The sequence below is a fragment of the Juglans microcarpa x Juglans regia genome, chromosome 8D, assembly GCF_004785595.1.
Source record: "Juglans microcarpa x Juglans regia isolate MS1-56 chromosome 8D, Jm3101_v1.0, whole genome shotgun sequence".
Taxonomy (NCBI): Eukaryota; Viridiplantae; Streptophyta; class Magnoliopsida; order Fagales; family Juglandaceae; genus Juglans; species Juglans microcarpa x Juglans regia.
The window spans coordinates 20,586,777-20,609,516 of record NC_054608.1 but is presented as its reverse complement, the minus strand read 5'-3'; the positions used below and the strand labels follow the sequence as shown (position 1 = coordinate 20,609,516).

The following is a 22,740-nucleotide window of genomic DNA, read 5'->3' as shown; positions in this document are numbered from 1 at the left end:
TGAAAACCACCAATAGGAATGTGACAACAAAATTTATAACAAAGAAAACATTACATTCAATCTCCGTAGGTGTTCTATTTATTTATGTTCTATTTATTTATGATAAAGAAGAAAGAAGAAGATCGGCTGCTGTTCAGACTAGCATTTCTTGAGACAGAGCAAGCCCATATCTATTGTGCATCATTGGGTCTTGTTTCTTCAGACACCCAAGAGGAATACCAGTACCAGTAGACGGTGATGGAGCCAGTGATGCCAAAGATGAAGAAAAAAAAAAATAAACCATAAACCAGAGGCACCTTCACAACGAAGAAGACGAACCTGCTTTTCTTTTTCTCACAACGAAGAAGACGAACCTGCTTTTCTTTTTCTCAGAGCCCAAAATGGTTTCTGGGTTCGACGGCACTCACTTGAACGCGATGAAGATCGACGAACGGATTTTCCCTTTCAGCGCAAAATGGTTTCGGAACAATCTGGAGAACGATGAACCCACAACATTTGGCTCGGCAAAAATGGTTTCTGAAATCAAAATGGCGCTCTGAAACGAGGCCTTTCCGCCCTTTTTGTTTTTTTTTTTTTAATATAATAATCGTTGACGTGGCATGGCCACATCAGTGATTCCGCTACGGGTACCCGAAGACGGGTACCTGTAGCAATACTCTTCAAAATAGTCAATCTCCTTTTTCTTCACATGTGCTGTGGGTGAAAAAATAATATGGTACTTGGTCCATATGCATTGACTATAGTGCTCTCAACAAGGAAACTGTGAAAGATAAGTTTCTAATATCTGTTATAGATGAGTGACTCACTAAAAAATGAGTAGCATAAAGGCTATCCCAAGTGTTAGAGAGTGTCTCGTAATAATTAGGAATAAATTCCTAAATCTTCTCCTCAAGAAAAGTTACTTAAAATCAAACTCGTTTAAAATAGTGAAAATATTCACAAAGGAAAAATAAAAGTGGTGGTATGTTCAATGAATGGAAGAGTGCGACGGGAATAAAAAAAGGCACTAGTCATGGACTAGATTCATATTTTTAGATTTTTTTTTTAGTGTCGGAATGAAATGTAAAATACTAACAAATTGAAATTAACAATCAAGGAACCAACTAAGCTAAACAATCTCAATTAGTCAGAAAATTAATTAATAAAACTGAAATTATTTAAGTCTTAATTAAGCTTTAATCAATCTAATATGCAATTGAACTAAGAGATTAATAAAACTAAGCTAAGAATTAAACTAGATTAGAAAGTAATTGATAAAATACGAACTGAAAATTGAAAAACACCAAAATCAAGATTCTAGGGTTTATCCTTATATTCAAATCACAAATTCTCAAAATTAATCCATATCAATTGTAATCACTGTTAAACGAAAACTTAAAAGAGTAAGAAAAATAACTACATCAAACTTAAAACATACTGAAAATAAAATATCAAAAATCAAATGATTCTAAATTAAAAACCTCAAAAATATACTATAAAATTCAGACTAAAATTAAATATAGATTAGGAAAAGAAAACAGCAAGCCAAATGGATGGAGTTGAAGATGGAGAGCAGTGGAGGAGGCAGGGTAGGGGCAGTGACCCTTCAAGGTTCATCAACGACGCTACTGTGTGCGTGTCTCCAGAAGCCAAAAAGAAAAACTCTATTTCATGTGGTGGAAAGACAGTAAAAACCTAGTGTCCCAAAAATAAAATTTAAAACTTCTGCACCGTTCCATTCGTAAAGCCAAAAGGCCTGCATGCATGAGACTCTTTTGGGTTTTATTTTTCAAAATGCCAAACTGTGTAGCAGTTTCTCTCCAAAACGCCCCCACACGCTAAAACTCAACTTTTCATCAACCAAAAAGTAGCTTGGGTCCCGCGTGCTATGTGGCTTTAGAGAATAAAAAAATAAAAAAAATTTGTGCCTTTTTCACTTGCCTTTTTTGTACCTCTTTGACTTTTCTCATGCTTTTGCATTTCTTAACTTGAAAAAAATAAAATAAAAATAATAAAAATAAAATAAAATAAAATAAAAGAATAGAATATAAAAAATGTGTTGTGCATGTGAAGAAATATTACCCAATTAAATCACAAGTTATAAAATTAAGCATTAACTATACTATAAATTAATTTAAATCACAACTTAGATTTATGCATCTTAACCATTTTTTCATTTAAAACTAATAATAATGTAATGAAATAATTTAAATATATGGGTTCTATATGTATAAAATATGCAATAATACAACTCAATCACACCCCCAACTAGCGTTTTACTAATCTTTGAGCAAAATAGTGAAAATTAATTGAGATGAATATTGCATAAAGATCGAAATCCAAACAGAAACAATCAAACACAATTCTAAATTCTCACAAAAGTGACACGTTACTACTCAACCCCCAGGGCTATACACACCAAGACTATCTGAACAATCTTTCACATAGAATTGAGGCAAATGTCTCAGAACTCAAATGTGTGTGTGGAGTTAAACTGGCTGTGTGTTCCTCATTACTAATTGATAACTGATATGCTGCAATCTTTAATTGCATCTCACCCGAGTAATTCTGGTTCTTTAGGGGGTGTGAATCCTGGAGAAGGAACCTATGGTATGCCAATAAATTTTAATGAAAGGGGTTCTTTGCCTTGGGGAGTCAGATTGGACTTTCCTCACGTTGAGGGAACCAATCCTTCTGCTTGGGTGTTTAAGGCAACCCAGTATTTTGAGTTCCACCAGATTTCCTTAAATCACAGGCTTCTTATGGCCTCTTATCACATGGAGGGTTTGACTCTTCTTAAGCAAACTTTCACTATGGCCAGTTATAAGGCACAATTTGAATCTTTATCTAATAGGCTTAAGGGACTATCCGATAGGCTCAAATTAAGCTGTTTTATGAGTGGATTGAAGGATGAGATTCGATTGCCTGTTCGAATGCTCAATCCTATCAATTTGAATGCAACCTTTGGTGTTGCAAAGATTCAAGAAGAGTACTTATGGGCTTCTAGGAAATCATAGAAAAATAATGGGTTGAGTGAAGGCAAGATTGAGCAAGAAAAGAGTGTGGGTAGTGCCATAGTGCAAAGAAGTCCTATACCAGTCAAAAAGGTTTTCTCTTCTCAGATGGATGAGAAAAGGAGGAGGGGACTTTGCTATCATTGTGATGAGAAGTGGAATCCTACTCATAAGTGTAAAAATTCCAATATTTACCTTTTGCAAGTTGATCAAGAGGTTTCAGACCCCTCGGGGGTAAATGAGGATGACTTGAGTTTAGGAGATGAGGATGGACAGGCAGTAGTTCAGGAGAAAGGGGAGGAAGGTGTTGAGGTGTCTATTAATGCCATCTCAGGTTGTCTTACAAGTAATGCAATGAGATTGCATGGGAGAATTGGTGCCTGTGCTATTGAAATCTTAGTGGACTCAGGAAGTACCCATAACTTCCTGGATCCACTAGTGGTTCAGAAGGCTGGATTGAGGATTGAAAGGGATTCAAGCCTGCAGGTAAGGGTTGCTGATGGGACAAAAATACTAAGTCGAGGAAAAGGTGAAGAAGTAGTTAAGATACAAGGATCTAAATTTTCTGTTCCTTTTCATGTGCTATCATTAGGGGGCTGTGACATTGTTTTGGGTGTACAGTGGCTCAAAACTTTGGGGTCTATTCACTGGGACTTTACTAAAATGTCAATGAGTTTCAAGTTAGGGAAGGAAGTTGTAGTGTTGCAGGGAATTAGCACTGGCACTGTTGATGTGCTGATGGGAGACAAATGACTTAAACCTGACTTTGTAAATGGTCAAGGGTGGTTCTTATAATTAGTTGGGGGTAGATCAAGAGGTAGTACCTGAGCCCATTCCTGAGATCATTACCAAGTTACTGAATGCATACCCAAGGGTTTTTTCTGAGCCAGTGGGCTTACCACCTAATAGGGCTTTTAACCATCCTATTAATCTTCAAGAAGGGGCAAACCCTGTTTCTGTTAGGCCATATAGATATCCCCATTACCAGAAGGCAGAAATTGAGAAAATTGTTCAAGAATTGTTGGCTCCTGGGGTGGTGAGACCCAGCCAAAGTCCATTTTCATCACCTGTTTTACTAGTTAAAAAGGCTGATGGTACTTGGAGGATGTGCATTGATTATCATGCACTCAATCAAGTAACTATCAAAGATAAATTTCCAATACCTATCATTGATGAATTGTTAGATGAACTCTGTGGTGCACAAGTGTTTTCTAAGTTGGATTTGAGGGCTGGGTATCACCAAATCAGAGTGAGAGAGAAAGACATTCCCAAAACAGCTTTTAGAACTCATGAGGGGCATTATGAGTTCTTGGTAATGCCCTTTGGGCTTACCAATGCACTAGCACCTTTCCAAGTGAATGACATATTCAAGCCTTTTTTTAGGAGGTTTGTATTAGTTTTCTTCGATGACATACTGGTGTATAGCAGAAATATAGAAGAGCATGTTCATCATTTGAAATCTGTTTTGCAAATATTAGAGCAACACACCTTGTATGCTAAGATGTCAAAGTGTAAATTTGGGGCCTCTAAAATTGAATACTTGGGCCACATCATCTCAGGTAAGGGGTACAAGCTGATCCTTCCAAGACTTTAGCTATGGTGCAGTGGCCTACCCCCAAAACTTTGAAATCCTTAAGAGTGTTTTTGGGCCTTACAGGCTACTACAGAAAATTCATAAGACATTATGGATCCATTGCAGTTCCATTGACCTCCTTGTTAAAAAAGAACTCATTTCATTGGGATGAAACCGCTGCAATTGCCTTTGAAGTTTTGAAAAAAGCTGTCAGCAATCCTCCAGTTTTAAATTTACCAGATTTTTCCAAAACATTCATTATTGAATGTGATGCTTCAGGCATTGGGATGGGAGCTGTCCTCATGCAAGAGGGCCACCCAATTGCCTTCTACAGCAAGGCCTTGAATGGTAAAGCTTTGTTGTTGTCCACTTATGAGAAAGAGCTGTTAGCTCTTGTCTCTGCAGTGACTCGATGGAGGCCATACTTGCTTGGCCATACTTTTAAGGTGAAAACTGACCAACAAGCTTTAAAGTATTTGCTTGAACAAAAGGTAGGGACTGAGGCACAACAAAAATGGATATCAAAGTTGATTGGATATGATTTTACAGTTGTTTATAAGAAAGGCGAGATATTAAGAAATTGGTGCAAGAGTGTGAAATCTGTCAAGTTAATAAACATGAAAATGTGCAATATCCTGGCTTACTACAGCCATTACCTGTTCCAAATCTTCCTTGGCATGATATTCCTATGGATTTTGTGGAAAGGTTGCCTTCATCCAACAGTTATTCTGTGGTGTTTGTGGTTATTGACAGGTTAACAAAGTTTGCTCATTTCTTTCCTTTATCACACCCTTACACAGCCATTAAGGTTGCACAAGTTTTTTTTTCTGGAGTTTTTAAACTCCATGGATTGCCTAAATCTATAGTCTCGGATAGAGACCCAGTTTTTACCAGCTCCTTTTGGAGGCAATTGTTTCTTTTGCAGGGTACTTCATTGGATTTTAGCTCAGCCTACCATCCACAATCAGATGGACAAACTGAGGCATTGAATAAAAGCTTGGAAACTTACCTGAGATGCTATGCTGGACAAAAGTCTAAAGAATGGTCTGCCTGGTTGTCCATGGCTGAGTGGTGTTATAACACTACCACTCACTCTACTACAACTATTACTCCATTTGAAGCTCTTTATGGATATTCTCCACCTAAGTTGCTGTCTTATGTGCCTGGTACTACTCATAATCAAGCTGTGGATCTCCAGTTGAAGTCTAGAGAGGAGATTTTATCCTTGTTAAAGGAAAACATTCAAAAGGCTCAACACAGAATGAAGTGCTATGCTGACAAGAGAAGGTCTGAGAGGAGTTTTCAAGTTGGTGACTGGGTGATTTTGAGATTACAGCCCTACAGAAAAAAGTCAGTTTCTTTGAGGCATAATATGAAACTTGCCCCTTGCTTTTATGGACCTTTTCTGGTTTTGGAAAGGATAGGATCTGTTGCTTATAAGTTGCAACTGCCATCTTCTTCTTCCATACATCCTGTGTTCCATGTGTCATGTTTAAAAAAGAAACTAGGTCAAGGCATTGCTCCACTGCCAACTCTTCCTCCAACTGATGCAGCTGGACAGATTCAACCAGAGCCTGAATTAATTTGAGAGAGAAGGATGAAGAAGCAGGGTAACCAGTCTATTACTGAGGTCCTTATCAAGTGGATGGGAGCTCCCATTGAGGTCAGCTCTTGAGAATCTTTATGGAACTTGAAAGGTCTTTATCCACACCTAGTGGGTAAGGTTCTCTAAGAAAAAAAAATTTACTGTCTTGTGGACAAGAGTCTTAAGAGAGGGGGAATGTAATGGCTCTCTCTTTGGAAGGAATTGTCGTGGGTGAGAGTATGAAGAAGCAACAGATAGCAGTAGTAAGTATTGGGTTTAACGGCTATTTGAAGAATAACGGTTATTTGATGATTGAAACAGTGCATTGTGTTTAATGAAACAGGGCGTTTTGGCAATTGTAAATAGCCCTTGTTCTTTAGTCGATTAGTTGAATTAAACGACTGCGTTATACTGTGTAGTTTTAGTATAAATAACAAACTCTTGTAAAAGGGAGGGGACTGGAAAAAAATATACGAAGTGAATTTTATTGTTGTGAGGAGTTTGGAGATTACTCGAAAATCTCTCTCAGGAAATCAAAAGTAGATTTCTTGGTTTCTTCCTTGTGTTCTTCCTATTTTCGATTTTATTTGCCTTATTATTCTTGCTCCTGCATATTATTGGTTTCTCAATTCAGAAAGACCATTACATGCAATGGCACAAAGGAGACATAAGAAGAAACGAGTCTATCGGGATGGATTGAGTTTGGGATTGAAGGAATAAGAAGCACATGATTCATTAATAGGATGAAATGACATAGTTGTCATCACTTAATGTGGTTAGATTACCATTTTGTCCTTACCACTATAACGAGAATAACTTTAATTCCAAGGTATAAGAATCGGAACTCGTGTAAGGAACATTCATTCAGAAAGTTTAATACAATTCATTTTTTTGGAGGCTCTGATCCCTTAAAGATCATATTGTTTATTTGTTCTTGATTTTTCTTTTAAGTTCTGGAAAGTTGTAAGAACTTATGAATATCATGTAGTTAAGAACTCAAGGATCAAGATGTAGTTTGATGAGATGACAAAACTTTTTTTTCTCTCAGCAAAAAAAAGAGTTGGAGGGGGTGACCAAAGATGGCTTCCCTACCAGACATGACCATAATAGCACCCAACCAGCTGGGGAGCCAGACAGGAGGGATATAGACAGCTAGAACCACAAGCACTCCATACAAGTCGGACTTGAGCCATAAACGAGCCCCACGAGGGCAATACTTATTCTATCTGTGTATATTTTATGGAAGAGTTTAGTTTTATGCTTTTGTAGGGCCAAAAATTAGATAATAAGGAATAAGTGAAGTCAAGAGCTGATGTTTTCTTCTCTCCTTCATCTGAGCTTTTGATTCATGAAACAAAGAAGATTTTTGCAACGTATCTTTTGTTTTTTTTAGTACAAACCACATCAACAAAGGCTGGTAAATGTTGCAAACTGGTGGTGGTTGCCAAAGCTAGACAAAGGGTAGTGGTTAGTGGTGACATTTAGACAATTATACACCTTAAACCCAGAGTTCACTATCAGAATCCCATTTGGCTGAAATGTTCAGTACCTTTTCATTGATATTTCTCATATATTTATACAAGTAAAATGGAATCAAAGTTTGTTACATAACTGGAGAGAATAACATAAAAAGGATCCCTAAGGTTACAGTGTTGCATTATGGTGCTTTACACGTATTATTTACATCTATGCTAATACACCCCCTCGAGTCCAATGGTGTGTCAAGAACATTGAGACTCGACCGAAAATGAAAGAATTTTTCAGAGACCAAAGGCTTGGTGAATATATCCGCAATTTGGTCCTTTGAGCTGAGAAAGGAAACTGTCAATGATTTTGCTACCACTCGGTCACGAACAAAATGAAAATCAATGTCCATGTGTTTTGTCCGAGAGTGGTAAACTGGGTTGGCTGCAAGGTAGGTTGTTCTAATATTGTCACACCATAAGGTTGGAGCACGTGGGAGAGAAATCCTTAGTTCACGCAGGACTATTTATAACCAGATTGTCTCAGCTGCAGCAGTGGCAACAGAGTTGTACTCGGCTTCTGTGCTCGATTTGGCTCCTGTTTTCTGCTTTTTGGAACTCCATGAAATTAAATGGTTGCCAAGAAAAATGCAGTACCCACCAGTTGATCTTCTATCATCCGGGCATCCCGCCCAATCAGCATCAGAATAGGTTTGAAGAGTCAAGGAGGTTTTGAAAGGAAACAGGATACCATGATTGATAGTTCCCTTAAGGTACCTCAAAATTCTTTTTACAGCACTCCAATGAGATGCTTTGGGATCATGCATGAATTGACATACTTTATTCATTGAAAAACTAATATCTGGCCGAGTATGTGATAAGTATTGAAGTGCTCCAACAGTGCTTCTAAAAAGAGTTGGATCATCAAAAGAAGGAGAATCATAAGATGACAGTTTTAAAGATGTTGCCATGGATGAGGACATGGGTTTGGCATTCAACATGTTACTACGATGTAGCAAGTCCTTGACGTATTTTCGCTGAGTGAGCAGCATATCATATTTGAGATAATCTATCTCCAAACCCAGAAAATAAGACAACTGGCCTAGGTCCTTAACAGGAAATGCTTGACTCAAGGCATCAATTAAGGAATCAATAGCAGTATCATGTGATGAAGTGATAACAATATCGTCTACGTAAACCAGTAGATAGAGTTTAATATCACCATGAGCAAGAATGAATAACGATGGATCAGCTTTGGAAGCAATGAAACCATACCCAAGTAGCCATGAGCTAAGTTGAGCAAACCACGCTCGTGAGGCCTGTTTGAGCCCGTATAGTGCCTTCTCCAATTTGCACACATATTGTGGATGTAAGGGATCAATGAAACCTTAGGGCTGGTGCATATAGACAGTGTCGTTCAAATCTCCGTGAAGAAACGCGTTTTGAACGTCGATTTGGCGCATGGACCATCTCTGAGCTACAGCAAGCGAAAGAATCAACCGGATGGTGGGAGCTTTAATAACGGGACTGAAGGTGTCATGATAATCGACCCCTTCTCTTTGATGGTATCCCTTTGCGACTAGACGAGCTTTTCTTCGCTGAATCGAGCCATCTGAGTTGTATTTCGTCCTATAAATCCACCTGCAACCAAGGATATTACAAGATGGGTTAGGAGGAACTAAGGTCCAAGTGCGGTTTTGAATGAGAGCATTGTACTCTTCATCCATAGCAGAACACCATTCGGGAAGCTTGGAGGCCGCGGAGTAGCTGAGAGGGGTTTCGGTGGAAATGGCTGCAGTGGTGAGACAGTGTCGAGCCGGATAAGGGACAATATCATCGGTGATAATACGAGGACGAGATGAGTGGGTGTGAGCTCTGGTGATTATGGGAGACCTTGGAGGGATGACATTGGGGTGGGACGTGAGATTTGAAGAAGTGAGGTTAGGGTTAGCTGTGAGATTTGGGAATGAGCTCGAGGGAGAAGACGATGAAGTTGGTAAAATGGGTGATGGGTTGGATGGGGAAGGGGTTGGACCAATGTTGAATACCGTACCGGACGCCGTACCGATCAAGGCACTGGAACGAAATATTTCGGTATCGGTACTGTTTCGGGATAGCGTTTCGGGATAGTCGATATATAAATAAATTATATATATAAATATATATATAAATTATCTTCCAAAATAATAGTCTATATATAAATAAATTACATATAAATACATATATATATATAAATTATAAATAGTCTAGTCTGAATTGGGGGTTAAAAAATAAGCTTGTAGTTTGAAAAAATAAAAAAAAAAACACACAGGCCGAAATATCGGCCGGTACCGGCCGGACGGCCGAAATGAAAAATTTTGACCGTACCGACCGGTACGGTACGAAATTTAAAACACTGGGTTGGACTGACTAAGATTGAGGAGTTTGGGCCTGGGCCCAGAATAGAAGGAGTAATGAGAGGGAGGAAGGCATCAGTTGAGTGAAGAAGAGGTAAGGTAGGCTGGGCCGAAAAATGATCATGCGGAAAGGAGGCCTCATTGAATAGAACATCCTTGGAGATATAGAGTCTATTTGAAGAAAGGTGCAAACACTTGTAACCTTTGTGAGATGGGCTATAGCCCAGAAAAAGACAGGATTTGGATCGAAAATGCATTTTATGATTATTATGAGCCCGAAGATTAGGCCAACATTCACACCTAAAAACTTTGAGAAATTTATAGTCCGGATCTTTATTAAAGACTAGAGAATAGGGAGATTTATTTTTGTAAAGTGGGAGAGGGAAGACGATTTATGAGGTAAATTGCGGTTTCAAACGCATCGGCCCAAAATTTGTATGGTAATTTTGCATGAGCCATCAAGGTAAGTCCGGTTTCAACAATATGTCTATGCTTGCGTTCCACAAGTCCATTTTGTTGATGAGTGTGTGGACATGTGAATTGATGTGTGATGCTAAGTTTTTGGCAAAAGGGGATGAGTGGCTTGAATTCACCACCACCATCCATTTGAAGAAAAATTAATTTTGAATTGAATAGACGTTTAACATATGGCAAGAAACTAGTGAAAACATGATAAACATCAGACTTGAGTTTTGTAGGGAAAAACCAACAGAACCGAGTATATTGATCAACAAAAGATAAGTAAAAACGAAAACCACTTCTAGACAAATACGGTGTTGGGCCCCAAACATCAGCACAAATGAGTTCAAGTGGCTTTGAGGTTTGGGCCTGATTTGAGAAGAAGGATTGTTGATGACTCTTGGCCAAGAGACAATCGGAGCAGACATAAGAGTGGTCTGTGCGACCAGAAATCAAATGATGTTGATGCAAGACGCGAGACACAAGCTGAAGAGAGGAGTGGCCTAAACGATGATGCCATTGAGCAGTGGAGGTCTTTTCCCCAACATGCGTGGAAGGGAAAGAAGATAGCACCGGCGTAGGTGGAAAAACGTAAAGACCATTAATGTTGGGACCGGTGAGGAGGAGTTTCCCTGTCGTAGTGTCCTTCACAGAGAAAAAAGACGAGTGAAATTCAAAGAAGCAGTTATTATCGGAGCAGAATTTACAAACGGAAACAAGATTTTTGGTGATTGAAGGAACATGAAGCAATTTGTTTAGAGTAAAAGAAGAAGAAGAAGAGAGGAATTTTGAGTCATCGATATTCTGGATAGATAGTGCAGTCCCGTCGCCGACTCGAACCTGATCACCATCAGTATAGGGTTGAGAGGAGATATTGAGATTCTCAAGATTGTTTGTGATGTGGTGGGTTGCGGCTGAATCAAGGTACCAGGTGGTGTCTGGATAGGTAGGGGATGGCTGATAAGTGTTTGTGAAATTGGCTAAAAAAGATGGAGGTGCGTCATATTGGTAGGAATGGTTGAAACGGTGCCGGCATTGGAGTGCTACATGTCCAGACTTACCACATACTTGATAGATTTGGCGAGTGTTTGGGAATGGAGGGTAAGTATTTAAGGGTGGATTGGGGTAAGTACCACTGCGACCTCCTCTGGTGTATGAGTTGGAGCGTCCTCTGCTATTCCCATTTCTGCTAGATGTGCCTCCTCTTGAGTAGCCTCGAGCACGTTGAGTACGACCTCCAGTTGTTGTGACATTCACCGAAGGTTCATTGGGGGACACGATCCTATTTGAGTGAGCTAACCTGCTCTCACGGATAAGAAGAAGCTGAAATAATTCTTGGGAGGAGACAGGGTCGGACCTTGTGGTAATGGAGGTCACGAAGGATTCATATGAGGGACCAAGCCCGGTGAGCAAGTATGTGACGAAATCCTGGTCAGGAAGAGAACTTCTAGTTAAGGCTAAGATATCAACTAGGGTTTGTACTTTGGAAAAAAAATCAATGATGGAGAGCTCACCCCGAGCAAGGTTAGCTAATTGAAAATGGACTTGAAATTGTTTGGCTTGAGATTTTGAGGTAAAAAGGGAGTCAAGAGAGCGCCAAAGTTCATGTGACGTTGTAGATGAGAGAACATGGTGCAAAACAGACTCTGTTATGGAAGAAAACAAAATGCTCAGCACAAGCTGGTCTGTCTTCTTCTAGGCAGAGTACTTGGGGTTAACAGTGGGTTGGTCAGGAATATATTGAGGAGGAGAAGAGAGAGTGCCATCGACGTATTGGTACAAGTCTTGGCCACGGAGATAGGCACTGACCTGAACTTTCCAGAGTGGAAAGTTATCAGTAGTGAGCTTGCTAGTTACAACATGAGAGAAGGAGGGTGCAGAGGTGGAAATATTTGCAGCAAAGGCATCGGCTATTTTGAGACTGAGGTCTGGAATGCTCTGATAACATATCAGAATCCCATTTGGCTGAAATGTTCAGTACCTTTTCATTGATATTTCTCATATATTTATACAAGTAAAATGGAATCAAAGTTTGTTACATAACTGGAGAGAATAACAGAAAAATGATCCCTACGGTTACAGTGCTGCATTATGGTGCTTGACACGTATTATTTACATCTATGCTAATATTCACAACAGGTGGGAATCTCCCATTTCCATCTCTCATCTTCTGATTCTCACAACATACGCGAAAGTGATGCATGCAAGAATATTAGATTGCTGAACTATGAAATCAAAACCGGAAACCAAAAGAAAGAATTTGGTAATCCTGGTAAACTAACCGCCACTTAATAGCTGGAATAAGATTGATAATATGGTATGGTTCGGAAAATGATGAACGTTTCCAATACAACTTGTTGGAAGATGATACAAATTACATATCCTGAAGTCGAAAAATCATAAGCCATACGAGCAAGGCCCATTGCTGTTGCTGACTGCAGTCATCTATACAATGGATCAATCAACTAGCGATGAGAAATCATACACAATATTCACAAATATAGACAAAAGCAGACATATTTACAGAAACAAGAATTTACATATGGGATCCAATTGTTTTTCTCAGTAGTCATCCAGTGAACAGCCTGATGCGACTTCTGATGGGCTGGCGGCATATTGGACAATTGGAAACTTTCGGTCCACAGTCTCTGCAGGTCTGCAATGAGATAGTTGTTACACATAATGATTGAAATACCAGCAAATGAGGGAAAAAACAAGAGCAAATATAGGTATCACTGCAGCTCACCATGTGTCCACAGCCAAATGCCAAGTCCTTTGGATTAGTTAGGCAAATTGGGCAGGCCTATATTCAAATTGAACAGAAAAATAAATCAGAGATCTGAACTGATAAAACCCATCAAGTAATAGACCTAAGACTAGATTGGAAGAGTTAACATGTCCCTGTAAGAGTCCCTTCAACAGGTAGGTTAGACCATCATACCATGGGTGGCAGAACTTACACTGAGCTAGGTGACTCCCAATGTTTGAACGGTAGGCGGGTTTAGACTGCACAGCTAGATAGGTAGACTGCTTGTTAAGTCTTATTTCTAATTTTGGACTCCCTATGTATTTACTTAGCAATGTTGCCAGCCCACTGCTTGGCCACTTTTCAGGGCAATAATATATAAACAGGTGACACTCTCACAAACATGGCAAAACACGCTACACTATAATCATACCGATTGGTTGCGTTCATCTCCCATCGGTGTTGATGATGAAAGTATGATTGGCTCTCGAGTTGGCGGCGGAAGACGAGTGTAAGGAGTTGGAGGAGGGCGTGGAATGATTTTCTTTGCTCTTCCTGTCACATGTCTTTTATACAAGAGCAAATGTTGATCAGAAACCATAAACAATCTAGTTCAAGTTCAATAACATGACATTTGCCTTTCACCCACAATTGAATTTGGCATAACTGGAACAACAAAGCGAACTCGTATAGCTCTGAGTCTATATCCTCTTTTAAATCATTGGCTCATAGAATTCCTCAATTTTGCACAGAAAAGCTCTCACTTCAGGGAAGTTTATATCGGGTTTATAGCCGCCACTTGAAAACTATAATATGAGAAGGATAAGGAATCCTACCCCATTAAGCGAAGCTCAGTTGCTGCTTTGTACTGGAAGGGGATCTCCATTAGGGCGGCTAGAGCAAAAGCTGTTTCTTTTGAGGAAGGTGTCCCATTCTTTGACATTATTTCAGTGAAGTTGACAAACTACACAGAAAATATATTATTTAAAAAATAAAACATTGCATCAAATCAAAGTTAATTGTATGCTACTGCAGTGATACCTGAAAGTTATCAACATCGCGTGCAGGGATCTTATCATCAAACTTCTTCATGTCTTCCCAAGGTCCATCACCAACTCCGACAAGAACAATTGACAGAGGATATGAACTGGATGTTAATATCAAAAAGGTAAACTGTTTAGTTTTAACAACATTGCTTCAAAACAGCACAACTGCCACAACTGTTTCTTTAGCATCTGATCATTTATACTAATTTAACTGTCAGTGTCTCACCAGATCCACTTATTTCACAGTTAAGCTTGTGCATTAAAGGAGACAAAGGCTATGCATTACAATTTTTGGATTTTAATGTTCGGACTTGGGAAAGCCCATTAACCTATTAAAATCCCCTTTTTCACTGTACAATTGTTTTCCTCCTCTAACACAAAAAAGAAGCATGTTAGGTTAAACGCATTGTAAAAAGTATTTCAAAATTTAATAATTAGCATATTCCACAATTCCTAGTCTTAAGCAGAAACTAGGGACCTGTACAAGGTAAAATTATTTCCTTTTGCTCTTTTTGTGAGTAAAACAGATTTAATAGCACCAAAAGAAGCACAGTTACCGCCCACAACACAACCAACATGGCACACTAACTCTAGATCATACCTTGCCCATCACAACCAAACTGAGATGACAAACAACAAAAGTGGTGTGCACCTTCTTTTATTGATTAGTTCAGTGTGCACATTATTGTATAAATCATATACCTTTGTTTCCATCCCTCCACATATATGTTTTTTAGAAGTAACCTTTTTTATGCATTAGCAAAAGGAGAGTGCTACTCCCACCAATATTCGGTACCGAAATCGGTACCGAATGGCATGTTCTGTTTTTTCCTTTTTTCTTTTGTTTTTCTTTTCAATGCATTTTTTTGTTTTTGTTTTTAAATACAAAAAAATAAACAAATAAAAATACTAAAAGTAAAAATAAATAAAGAATAATAAAACACTATCGGTACAAATGGTAGGTACACTTTGTCAGTGTGCCTTCATTTTCCTTAGCAAAAATGGTTCACACTCCATAGTGTGTTCATTATAACTACAAAATACCAGGATAGTTTATTAATTACTAGTAAGCTCATCCCGTGTAGTTAATCTACTCTTCACTGCCACTGGCAAATCAATAATACTAGGGAAGGTACATGGTTATCCAACATCATAAGGGAGAAGATGACATAGTTGAACATGAGGGAAACTCCCTAAATTTTAATACTTTCAAAACTATATATTATAGTAAATAGATAAAGGCAACAACTTTATCCTCCTCTACATCTTCGGTCTTACTTGAAGAAACTTATTCAGAAACTATGACCATTAGGAAAAGAACATTAAGTGGCCAAAAACTCCTAACCTAGCAACTTAGATGATCCCACAGCCCAAATAGGCTTTTTGTATGTAACCTGTGTCCAAACGTGTATTATGGCAGAAGCATAGTTCCAGGCAGAACTCATGCCTAGCCCACCATGCTTGGGATTGCAAAAGCAGCCTAAACGACTTTTGCAGTTACTTTTATGAAATTAACACCATTCCAAAAAAAACTCACAATGGCTCTCAGCTTGTAATATCATATGTTAATCCTGACTGGACCTTCTACCTCATTCTAATCCATAAGTGCCATTCACCATATCACATTAGAGAGTCAATATAAAGCTATTACCATGAATCCCATCTCCCAATAATATTTTACAACTTACTGATACCTTTGCTCTCCAGCAATTTCTTTTACTGACTGAAGAATCCCTATTCTAGCATTTTAAAGAATAAATTGCAGATAGTATATAAAACAATGACTGACCAAGCCTTACTTAAATAGTAAAAAGAAAAGAAGAAAAAAGTTCAATTAAAACCTAAAACCAGAAAATATAAATCCGTCTATCTGCAAGACTCTACCTTGCATTGACGATTGATTGGATTGTTTGGGCTTCTTGTGGACTTAGTTCATTATCACCCGTATTGACGCTCCTTGTAACCTTCACAATAAAAAATCACACTCAATAAGATAGAATGTGTGCATGAAACCATGTTGCAGCTGGGTGATCAATATAAATTGATGCCAATGAAGAAAAGTATAAATGAGATCATTTAATTGAAATATTTTTGTATATAAAAACATAAAATACTCTTTTGTATTCAGCATTTGTTAGTATAACCTTTTTGATTGATAATATCACTAATCAACTTAATCCTTTTTTGTTACATAGTCGATTGTAAATTAAATATTAGCAATTTTAATTATAACAAAATTCTTGATGCAAAACAACTACCACTTTAATAATGCTTTTAATGCATATATTTAGAAAAGAATCTATTTTTATTTCTATAGTTTAATGTTTCAATTTGAACATTAATTTCTGTTCCCGGTATTTCTTTTAATAGTTTTAACTCCAAGAACCAAATTTAGACCATATGTGCAAACTCTTATAGAATTTTCGAGACTTGAACAAGAACTTTGAAATCATCATCATCTAAAGATATTTATATCATATAAAAGAATAATTACATATATTGTAAATTATTTAAATCTACTTTGTATGGAATAAGTAACTGGGTTTACTATGCATATGAATAATCATTTAGTATTTCAGCTGATTACACTGTCTCCTCACCAAGTGAGATGCAGTAAAAAGTGAGATGAGAGCTTGATAGAACAGAATATTGAGGGCTATGAAACAAAATGCTAGAAAAGTTTTAAAAAAAAGATTTTTAGGTAAGAAATGTTTAGTGTCTTTAACCTATCTCTGCATAGCGAAAATGCTTTTTGTGGTTTCATCTTCTTTTGATTTCTTTAATTTTTCTCTCCAACTTTTTTTTCCTTTCTTTGAGGAAAGATGCCTCACAAACCCAAACATGCCCCTTTTGGGTTTCATTTTGATTTAATGTTCACATTTTGTTTTTTTTTATTACAAACAAACCTTTTTCCATGCCTCACTTAATCTTCATTTGGTTATATAGTTTTTGAATTGCAATCACATGGTAGTTATTCTCATGTTATCTTATAAGGTAATTAATTATTTTGCCACCATTTATTAGAAAACCAGTTTTAGGAGATTTAACTTCTAGCCAACATTTTGATGATATTTTTAAGGGGATTTTATTTTTCAGGCCTGTAAATAGTAAATATAGTTTTTTAGGCAGTGTTTATTAGGGTGTCTTTGGGACCCTCTAAATTGCCTTGGCATTGAGCTTATCCCTTTGTCACAGTTTGTTTGTGGGTCTGCAAGAGAAAAAGAGAGAGATAGAGAGGACTTGATTTCAACCTGGCCATCGGCGATGATAACCAACACATGGTACTGGCCACCAGATTTCTCTACAATGTCGATTGCAGCCTCAACTACCGGAGCATAAGAAGTTGGCCCTTAAACAAAATTACGCACATCTATGAAGCCATGTCACTTGAGACAAGCAAAATATTATAGACAAGGTTAGCTGATGTCAAAGCAGAAAGTAGAACGTAATCCACGGCTTTGTGCCATCATATTCCAATTAATGAAGTATCACTATTACAATGATGGAAGAGGAAACCAACCTGAGAGCCGCAAGGCTGGAACCACTTTCCTATAGCAGGACAAAACTTCTTCAAAACCATGGCAAGGTGAATTATCACTGTGAAAACTAAACACTTCTTCATCATGCGTGGTGGCTATATAGAAAATAATCCAGGGATCATATTAGAAAATGCAAGAATATTGTCAAGATGTTCGACTTAGAGGACTAGACATACCATCACCAAAACCAAAACAAGAAATTAAGTTGTCTTCGTCAAAAGGGGCTAAAGTCTTTCCAATCACAGCAATGGCCTTCTCATATGATTAGGTGTATCTCCAATGGCATGCAGGCTTCGGTTATTGAACGAGACTTGGCCTTCAGCAACAAGACTGATGCATTAGTCTCAAACATATACAAGGTCTATATTATTGGTTAACCAATAAACACTACGTGCCAGGTTAGATCCTTGAATATGTGATCATTGCATCATAACAGGGGATCATATATCTGTTAGCAAGGACCTTTCAAAGATGTGTCGACCCTCAATATAATGAAGCATTAATGCAGAAACTACCTAAGACTATGTACAAGGAAATAGAATGAAACATCCCTTAGTTTTGGACCTTTGCCAAACTGCAATTGGGGTGACCCTCTCCATTGAGATGGAGAGTATCTATCTATCTCTGTGTGTGTGTGTGTGTGTGTGTGTGTGTGTGTGTGTGTGTGTATTAACCATGGCATCTGAGTTCTGCTTTATGAACAACTTAAAGACTAATGTTTCAACTGTAACACATATTAACAAAACTTAACTTATCAAAAAAAATATTAACAAAACAAGTGTTTCCTGTACTTCTACAAACCTGTCCATTCATTGCTTTTGGTGAAATCAATTCCAAGAATGAGATTGGATAACTCTAGACCTGCACTTCTCAGTGCTTCCGTAACCTGTTAAAGAAAAGATCCATTCTTATTCAAGCAGGAAATGATTTTGCTGGGTTATTCCGCAACGTTCACATTGTTGCCAATGTTTTGTACTTTAAAATCCATATTGGAACAGAGTTGCTAAATGGTAATATACAAACTTTTATCATTTATACCTCAGAATTTCAATGACATGTTAGCCTTAGAGAAAATTTTGAAAAGAGAAAACATATTGTACATCTAAATATCACTGTTTATTATTCAAATTGAAGAAAGTACTAACTTGGTTGTGGAACTCAGACATGTCATTTTTTATTAACTTTTTTTCTGAGTTACACAGGAAAAATTGCTTAGATAAATTCTTTTAGGATCATGCTACCCCCACCGCACCCAGCTGCCGTTGGGAGCTACCGTTAGTATAATTGTTCTTCTTCTTTTTGTTGTCTTTTTTTACATATATTTTTTTATACTTTTAAATATTTTTAAAAAAAAAATCACAATATTATTAAAAAATATTTCCTTTATTACTAAGTAAAAAGAAAAATTAAAAATTAAAATAAAAAATTTCAGCAATAACATCAAGCTGTAAGAATTAGTAGTGAGAGTATCATTTTCCTGGTTCCTGCTAGTTATTTTGATGTGTTTTTTTTTTTGTTTTCTTTTACATTTATTTTTTTAACACTTTTAAATATATATTTTTTAAAAAAAATTCACAACATGATTAAAGTTCTTTAATCATAAAGTAAAAAAATAAAAAATAAAATAAATGCAAGCGGTAGCTCTCAGCAGGAGCTAGGAGCGGGACGCTTAGCATTTTTCATTTTTTTAAGATGTTGTATCGAGTCGTGTGAAAAGCAAATAGATAAATTTAAAAATAATTTTTAATATAATTTAAAAATTATACACGTCATGTGGATAAACCAGGAAAACAGACAGATATAAGTGGGTGGACCCATTAAAATAATAGAAATAAAAAACATACCTTCTTTACAAAAACACAAAAGTTCAAATCCATATATGTTTCTTCCGTTAACTGACGCATTAAAGTAGAGTGAAATATAGCTGATGAATATAGAGTGAAATATTCTTTGGTTTCTGCGTTGATTCCACGAAACCGCGTTGACGTCATTCCAATGGGCCTTTTTAAATAAAATATAATAAAAATATTATTACATATAATTATAGAGTATAGTCACTTTTAAAAAGAGTAAAATTTATTATTAAAAAATTTATTTTTTTCATATGAATTCTATATTTATTTATTTATTTTAAAATGATTATACGGCACTTACATACTCACGATTGTAACTATCATTTTTTTTTATTTTGTCGTGATATAATAATAATTTATTAAAAAAATTAAAAATACAAATAAAGAATCTAAAATTTTCAGATACCATTTTATTTTGAATATTTTTTTAATATAATAATGCTAAACAGACTAAAAGATTATACCAAGAAGGTGTACCGATGACTCATATTCTTTATTTTTTAAATAATAAAAAAACAGAAGAAATGCAGCATCGGTACAGTAGCAGCAACCTTCTTAATAAGCCACAGTGAATGAGATAAAATGAGGGGTATAAATTAGAAATATAGTAGCATTATTCAAAATATAAATAAATAAAATTGGAGCATACCTCCTATAATGTAAATCTTTTTTAAACTTTTATTAGTTTTATAAAATAATTATGTTAATGTTATTTTTTACAAAAATGCTACTATACCATCCAGTTATACTCCTCACTTTGTCCCGTGCCACGTGACTTATTAAAAATATAAAAAATATATATCCAAAATAACATAACGTCCGAAATTACAAAAAAATGAAGACAAACTCTAAATTCCATCTTACTCTTTTATGTTTATATTTTTAATTTTTTTTTTCACTAAACCATGCAGTAACACATGATGGTGCTACGTCAATGAGACAAAATAAACAGTATAGCCAAAACAATATAATAGAATTTCTCCATTTTTTATGGACATTATTAAATTTTCTTTGTTTTGATAAGTAATAAAAAAAATTAATAATGTCCATAAAGGTTATTAAATTTTCTAAAGACCACACGCTATAAAGGTTACGATACTAACCCTAAATCTACAATATTAAATGTTATAAGACCAACAACTATGTCTATCTCCTTCGAATTATATCACCTAATCAAGTTATACCTTCCCTTTAGAGGAGTGATATTTTTGTAAATTAATGATTTATAAATATACCCTCCTTTTCATAACAGTAATAATTCCTCCATAAATGATATTTATTAAATAAATAAATGATATTTATTAATTCAATGAACATTTTTAGAATAATTTTAATAATATGATATCATCCGCTTCATTTGAATTTGAACTCGTCCATTTTTTAACTTTTAGAGCAAGACCTGAATTTTGGAACTCTTTCAATTAGGTACCTATGAATAATTTCTTTTTTTAAAATAATACAGAAATGAAAGAAAATTACAGGCATATCCAAAATCTAATTATCTTTTTTAAGAAATGATATTTGCAATGTTAAAGTGCGTAAACTTTGCATATTTTTTTTAAAAAATAGATAAATATAAAATTCATATAAAAAATTTATTTTTTTAATAATAAATCTCAATTTTTAAAAAAATAATATATAAAACTTATACAACTTAAAACTGAATTTAGTATTATTATTATTATTATTATATATATATATGTATAAAAGAAAATAAACACTGACATTTTTAATTTGAAACATAGACATATTAAATAAGAGAAATGATTTGTACAAGTTCTAAATAGATAAATTTCATACAAATTTTTATAAAAGAAGTGTAAAAAAAATTATTATTTATTAGTAGGACCTATTATTTTATAAAAGACTTGTATAGAACTTATCTATTTAAGACTTGTACTTAACATTACTCATTAAATAAATAAAAATCAAGTGGGCCACAGACAATTTTGAATGGATTTACCTCTTTCTCAACCGCAAATCACTACTCCAAATATATGACAGCTATGTCCTTTTTGCGTATGACTTTTGGCCCTTTGGGTATGACTTATCAGCCCCTGTGATGTTTTCTTTTTCAGACCTTTCACTTGCCTAATTTATAGAATCGTCCTTAAACAAGCCATGAAAATTGAAATCGTGCTCATCCAAAATCAATGTCAAAAACCCTGATTCCGACAGCAGATGAAAGTACTTGTAAATAGAGAAAGAAAGGAGAAGCGAACCTGCTCAATGGAAGAGAAGTTGTCAGGGATGTATCCATACTTCTTCTTGACAGAAAGCTTCTTCACGGAACTTTGGCCATGATTTCTCCTCATTGATGGAGATTGTAAACTGGCTCCGGCGTTGCCCATGTTGCTGCTGCTAGTTTCTCTGGAAACTCCACACCTAGGCTTGATAAATGACAACAAGTTACCCATTTCATCTTTTTGAATACGACAACCCAATTCACAGACAGAGATGCAGTCTTAAAAACTCAGAAAAAGAGTACCTTTGGAATTAAACGATTTAAATTTCTAATCATAGACACGCATAACAATGCCGATTCAGATGGCCAAAGAAGAAAGGAATTGGTGCCCCTTTGCGACTAAGAGGTGGGAAAACAAGAAAAGGAGAAGAAATTCTTAACAGACGGCTTTCTTTGCGTATGTATTGTTCTGCTTACTTGCCAAGCGAAGAACTAGCACTGCTGAGATTGTGACTCGTGAAGTGTACAGAGACTTATATGCATTGGAAGATAAAAGACGAACATGTTCTTCCCGCTTTTGCTTTTCCAAAAGAGGCTTTATTTGCTTCGTAAATTCACGTCACCTTATTATTATAATTTTTTAAAATTTTAATATAAAATATAATAAATAATTTAATTTTTTTAAAACTTAAAATAATAATAATATTAAAAAATAATATTCTAACAATATTTTATCATCTCAATTGAATTTACCGTTCAAACGCAACTTTCTAAATTTCTAACCAATCAGTGCTCGTCGTTTATAAACTTGAGCCACTATCTATTTAGAAAAAAAATTTGAAACCACATCAAAAAAATTATTTTTTAAGATATGGATCAAATTAATAAGTGACACTTGTACA

The 22,740-nt window shown here is 36.0% G+C and overlaps 1 protein-coding gene across 1 annotated transcript; it reads right to left on the bottom strand.

The window, feature by feature from the left end:
- Positions 1-12,917: 12,917 nt before the first annotated feature.
- On the bottom strand, positions 12,918-22,425 carry LOC121243587 (E3 ubiquitin-protein ligase RGLG4-like). Its single transcript, XM_041141718.1, is given in 13 exon segments — positions 12,918-13,125; positions 13,216-13,272; positions 13,649-13,781; positions 14,052-14,179; positions 14,257-14,362; positions 16,146-16,225; positions 17,513-17,610; positions 17,782-17,895; positions 17,977-18,063; positions 18,066-18,116; positions 18,602-18,686; positions 21,876-22,043; positions 22,142-22,425. Coding segments are annotated over 13 exon segments (1,227 nt in total). The 5' UTR covers positions 22,175-22,425; the 3' UTR covers positions 12,918-13,038.
- Positions 22,426-22,740: the final 315 nt, after the last annotated feature.